Source organism: Poecilia latipinna, unplaced genomic scaffold (genome assembly GCF_001443285.1).
Source record: "Poecilia latipinna isolate Pla-1442-1.1 unplaced genomic scaffold, P_latipinna-1.0 Scaffold1272, whole genome shotgun sequence".
NCBI classification, from domain to species: Eukaryota; Metazoa; Chordata; class Actinopteri; order Cyprinodontiformes; family Poeciliidae; genus Poecilia; species Poecilia latipinna.
In genome coordinates this window covers 92,278-98,277 of record NW_015113888.1, presented here as the reverse complement: position 1 = coordinate 98,277, position 6,000 = coordinate 92,278, and the positions used below count along the sequence as shown (strand labels likewise).

At 44.5% G+C, this 6,000-nt stretch overlaps 1 protein-coding gene across 6 annotated transcripts in view; it reads left to right on the top strand.

The window, feature by feature from the left end:
• The window catches only part of LOC106961157 (roundabout homolog 1-like), a 113,194-nt gene that overhangs the window by 85,950 nt on the left and 21,244 nt on the right, over positions 1-6,000 (top strand). For 3 of the 6 annotated variants that reach the window (XM_015054697.1, XM_015054696.1, XM_015054698.1), the window contains 2 exons: positions 2,640-2,797; positions 5,238-5,358. In XM_015054697.1, coding sequence (XP_014910183.1) covers positions 2,640-2,797; positions 5,238-5,358 — 279 coding nt within the window. Of the gene's footprint in view, positions 1-830; positions 884-1,021; positions 1,200-1,219; positions 1,561-2,639; positions 2,798-5,237; positions 5,359-6,000 lie in introns of those variants that run through there. The other 3 variants (XM_015054700.1, XM_015054701.1, XM_015054699.1) reach the window with 3 other exon arrangements.

Sequence of the window (6,000 nt, the reverse complement as noted above, 5' to 3'; positions counted from 1 at the left end):
TTTTTTTTTTTTTTTTTTTTTTTTAAAGCCGGGGCTCAAGCTCCAGAGGACTAACAGCAAGTCAGACACTGTCAGATCCAGACTGGTGAGGCCAGGGGCGGACGCTTTGAAGTGGGCTGAGAGATTCTCATCTGTGGGGCTGGAGGGGGGGGATGAGATGGAGGGAGGAAAAGAAAGCAGCGAGAGGTGCAAAAGCTTGAGCTAAACAAGCAGGATTTGGAAATCGAAAAGATATGATGTGCAAAGGTATAAGATGCAGATATATAAGATGAAATAAATGTGAGTGAATGAGTCTTTCCTTTTGTAAAAGGGAACTAGCATGAAAATGCCAGGAAAAGAAACAAATGTAGCTCCTAGAATAACGACAGGATGAAAATGGATTTAATTTGTGAACATTGAGCTGTAAAGTCAAAGACAGTAATGTGAAAACGTACAGAATAGCTTAGGTTTTGAACATTTGAGAATTTCCTCTCGAGCAGATGCGCGTTAATACAAACAGTTCAACTAATGCAGTTCATCCAGTCTCTCTTTATGTGCTTAGAAACCATCAGTATGACGTGCGGCCACTAGCCCACACTCCCAAGAACATTCTTCACTAACCATCCCAAGGTCTCACCGCCTTTAATCGTGCCTCTCTTTCCTCTCCTCTTACACTAAGTGCTGCACTATCATCAAAAATAGATCTTTAACAAACGGCCTTTCGGAGCTAATCCAAGCTTTCACATTCTACGGAAACATTTGGGCCTCACACACAATAGCAAAAGCAGATGTGTAACTTGATTGCCTTCGAAATTATGCGACGGTATCAGTCAATCAATCAACGCGCACGTACGCACGCTCTCGCACACGGACTCGCGATGGTCTCGGCTTTTTCCTGTCTGAGGTAACTTCAGCCTCGTTTCCGCGTCCCACGAGGAGGGTCTTTTATCATGTGACGCGGTGGTGTTGGCAGAGGCGAGGTGGGACGGGTCGAGGGTGGGGAGGTTGGGGGGGAGGGGGGTCGTCCGACAGCTGTTTCCCATCGGCTTTCAGTCAAACGTAGACAGTCGCAGCGGAGTTCTGTGTATCAGAGGGCCAACACGGGAGAGAGAAGCCCTCATTCGCTAATTCCAATTAGAAGGTCACTCCGAGTTGTTCTCCCGTCATGCATCTCTGACTGGCCTTATTGCCCCGCGATATATTGAAATTTGCAGCCAGAGGTGAGTGGGTTGCCACCATCTGGGAGTGATTATGCGTTTCCCCCATTGTTTCCTGTCTTTTCACCCTTGCTCGACTCGACTCGCTGTTCTGCTGCTTGCTCCGCTTTGGCTCCCCTCAGCTTGTTCGGGACACGAGCCCTCCCCATCCGCCTTGTAATTTAAAACTGGGAAATGCTCAGCAGCAGTCGCTCAAATGCACAAGCCGTCTATACATCCGAGCACGTCGCTCACCTCACCTCATCAGGTGAAGCGATCTTCTCAGACGGAACGCAAAGAAAAGGGAGGGTGTTCCCGTCCCGACAAACTCGAGGCCCCTCTGTGCGCCTCCTTTCCCGGCTGTAAATCTCGAAAAATGACGGCGGTACGTTAAATTACGAAGCTCCAACCTGAGCTTCCTTGAAATGTGCGGAGCTGGAAGCTGCACAGTGGAGGCCTTGATGTGCCTGTTGTTTACGGTGGAGATGAGAACTGCCTGCAACCACTGAAAATAACACGCTTTTGGAATAGATGCAAGCTCGCCGCGTCTCCGGTTCAGCTCTGGCTGCTTTCTCAGCACTCAGGCTACTCATTGAGGAAAGATGATAAATTGCTGTGGTGGCTTTCAGCCTCCTGCAGTGGGAAGCGTCCGCATCCCACTATTCTCATGAGCTATATTCAAGCGCATCCTTTCATTCTCCTGTAAGGCAAACAACTGTCTGAGAGTGTCCAGACTTTCATAAAAATGAGCACCAATCAGTTGATCAGAGATTAAAATTGATTAGTTATTCCCTAAACAGCTGATTGGTTATAGCAATGTCAGATACTGACAAAATTGATATTCTTTTTGCTTCATTAAGTGCATCACAACTAAGGACACTCACTGTTTTCGGTGGCAATGAAGATGCACCGAAAATCGCACAAATGCTAGAAACATAAACGCTTTGAGGCACGAATGGGAACTCTTTTGCTGCACATATTTGATGTATTATGTCATAGTATCGATAACTGGCATCAGCAGGTCAAGCACATGTATAAAAAAAGAGATGCAAATCAGCCAAAGAATACACTGATATACAACGAGGACCAGGTTTATTTAGGATTCCAGGCATAAGATGAATGGAAACATTTAAATTAACATTTTTAAACAGGTAATTTATAAATGTGTGTAGATTAAGATAGCAATCAATTATCAAGTTGCACTTTTTTTTTTCCTTCAAGCAAAGTATGACGTATGAAGCTCTTCAGCATGCAAAGTCCTCATTTAGCAACACTGTTGCTAAATGGTTTTATACTTTCCATTTTTTATGCTACAACCAAGAAACGGTACACAGCTGTAATATTGTCGATATATTAAAAAAAAAAAAAAACATTCCTATGAGGTTTGACAAAAAAACCCTGTAAAAACCTCCTATCTGTTTATAATTGAATATATCTGTGTTTTCTGTTTTTTTTTTTTTCCAGTTTTGCGGGACGACTTCAGGCAGAACCCCGTTGACGTCATGGTTGCCGTTGGAGAGCCTGCGGTGCTGGAGTGCCAACCCCCCCGTGGACACCCCGAGCCCACAATCTCCTGGAGGAGAGACGGCGCCAACTTGGACGACAGAGACGAACGCATCACAGTAATACAAACTCCTCTGTCCATAAACATGGACCAATTCTCTCAGAATGGTCAAAAGTTTGCTACAAAGCAGCCTTTTTTTTTTTTTTTTACCTCTCATCAAAATTCATTTTTTTAACACACAACCAAAAAGAGGAAAATGAACATCATTACACATTATGCAACTATGTTAGATTAGCCCTTTACAGAAAGAAAATAAAGTTTATTTGACATATACTTAGGAAAATACCCCAATTTAACTCAAGAACAGAACACAGAAAGCAAAATAAAATTCATTTCTGGATTTGTCTGACACTGTTCGTGCACGCGCTCGCCTTAGATTTGTTTATACGGACGGCAGGAAGAGACTCAAAGCTCATGTTGGTGCAGAGTGACAGGTAGAGGCTTTCTGGGGGACGGTGATGGACAGAGCAGCTACCTCTGATTTAAGAAGAGGACCAGATCAGAGCTTGCGGGGAGGGGGAGGCTTCACAGAGGGAAATACAAAGGCTGCCTTTTGCTTTGTACTCTCCACGCGCCCGTCTCTGTCCTCCCTAATCATCTTTTTTTCTGTTTGGAAATTGGTCTTTCTCAGTGGCGCTCGCTCAAAGACATTAGCGGCTGCACGGAAACCAAAGAAGTGCACGAGAAACTCGTGGCCGCTTCCAGTGTTACCGTGAGCTTTTAGTTAATAATGGGAATTTGAAGACAGAGTTAACATGCTCAGTAATATTTAGAGTTTTGACACACGTAAGTTTTTAGCTAATGGTGTTTGAACAGATCTTTATTTGATTTGTCCAAACAATACATTTAAGCACATCAGCTTCCCAAAGTTTATTCACGATTAAAACGGTAATAAGACTTGAGAGTTATGCCTCTGCCACAAATTGAATTGATAGAAATAGAAGATTGTGAAAAAAATAAGAAGCCTTGAGTCAAGAAATCCCTTGACTTGCTTGAATTGTTAACGCAGCTGCTATCACAGCGAACGTGGCAGAACGGAGGCAATGAGAGCGAGCAACTTTAGTGAGATAAACATTGTTTTGAGCTACGTTACTTTTTGCTTCTTGAGAAGTCCTGAGCTGCCAGTTTGAGTTAGAAAGTTTGATTTTCATTTTTCTAGAGATATTTGACATGCAGTTCTTCATAAAAGCATATTTTAGGATAATCAAACAGGAGAAAGAATGGCTGCTGAATCAAAAAAAAAAAAGTCATTAACCCTGAGCTCTTTTGGTTTACTAGAGATTGACATAAAAAAAAAAAAAAAGACTAGTCAGTTGTGCTGCAATGTCAGGCTAGCCTGAAGGAGACTGACTAATAACTGAGAGGCTGCTTTTTTCATCCTTCCAGCAGCAATTTAATGGTGCATTCTCTCTGCTGTGTGGTGGGTTTAAAGCGCCCACCAAGACAGGTGCCGTTGTAGCATATAGCACCTGCTTTTTGGACGCGGCCCCCGCAGGCGGCCTTGGCCCCCCCGTGACTCCATGCTAACAAATGCCAAAGCTTTGCTTCGCGCCTTGCACGTTTCTAGCAGGCAAACATGAATAGTTTGATTCCAAATCGGAGTGTAGGTGGGGGAAAAGAAGCGGTCTTAAAAGCATAACAGCCTGGCTGAAGGTTTTATAATTGAAGTCGATTCCTCGGAGAAGGTTTCAGAGGACTGGATGGAAAAAGTAGATCTGGCCTTTTATTTTGAGGTCTTAAGATCAGCGTGTTCTCCCATCTACGGTATCTGCTCAATGCTGCTGCCATATCACCTCTAACACTGGCTAGCTGCTGACTATCAGTGCAGCAGCTCTTTTTTTTTTTTTTTTCAAAACAACATAAAGACATCTGTGGGAGTGTATTGAAAATAGCTGAAAACAGCGTGGCAGAGAGCACATATCTTTAGCCTCTTGTGGGTAAGGAAAGGGATGGTGTGTGTGCGTGCGTGCGTGCGTGCGTGTGTGTGCACGTATGTGCGTGTGTGTGTGTGTGTGTATAGATATGCACAAAGAAAGGGTAAAAAGTTTGGAAAGGCAAAGCAGGCTGACAGAACATCTAAGGAACATCTCTACAAAGAGCCCCTCTTCTTTGTTCCCAGGGTTCTTGTGCAGTGCTGGGCATGAATTATGTAATTTTATAAGTGGTGACCTTCTGTGGAGCTTGAAAGACTGTAGATTTTCTTTACGCTGTCATGCTATCAAGTGCATAAAAAAATAAAGTTGTTTTTTTTTTCCCTCTTTCTTTCCAAAAGGAAATTAGCCAAAGATGAGTGCGCATGCAGGTGCCGTCTTACATGAAAGCAAACACGGCGTCACAATGAGAATCGAAGCCGCCGCGGATCTTAGCCACAAATTTAATTTGCAGGCCGATTATTACACGCACGACAAATACACGCCGCATCCGCCGACGCCGCGCACGCTCCCGTGACATGCAAATACAACTGTGCAAACAAGACGTTCTTTGCTTCTCCCTTCCAGATCCGGAGCGGCAAGCTTATGATCACCAACACCAGGAAGAGCGACGCGGGGAAGTACATCTGCGTGGCCACTAACATGGTGGGGGAGAGGGAGAGTGAGATCGCGGTACTCACTGTGCTAGGTAGTATTTACTCCTTTTGTTATTCCACTATAGCGTGTGTGTGTGTGTGTGTGTGTGTGTGTGTGTGTTTTTTTTTAACTGCTTCACTTAGTCTAACTCCCCTCACAGCTCACTTGCTTTGGTTTGCCAGGCCACTTTATATAAAACTGTTGTCACTGGGGTATAGTAATAACCGGTTAATTATGCTGATTACGCCGCCATCTCAGTCTGGCAGCGTTGGAGAGGTTTTCCCACAAAACAAGTGGCGAACGTCTGCTCCCGCTGCATCCGACGTTGCGAACCTTTCAGCGTAAGAGCTCCCCACGGAGCCGCGCTTCTGACACTCTCTACATGCTCTCATGCCTAAACACACCCTCCATTCTTAGTCTCTCAACCCCATATTTTACTAACACTTTCCATCTCAGAAGAGCTCTTATCAGCGCCAAATGGTTAGATGACCTTGGTGTGAGTTTGTAGATGTAGCAGCTTTAGTGGCTGTGGTGCTGCCGAGTCCCTCATGGGTGGAAAGGTAATCCCCGCAAAACAGACGCAGGGAAGCATGCGCCTGGTGAATGCACAAATGTAGCAGCTGAAAAGACAAGTACACAGGCTGGTATTTGCATGAAGGGTTTTTGCTTTTTTTTTGTTGTTCGGATAAGGCAG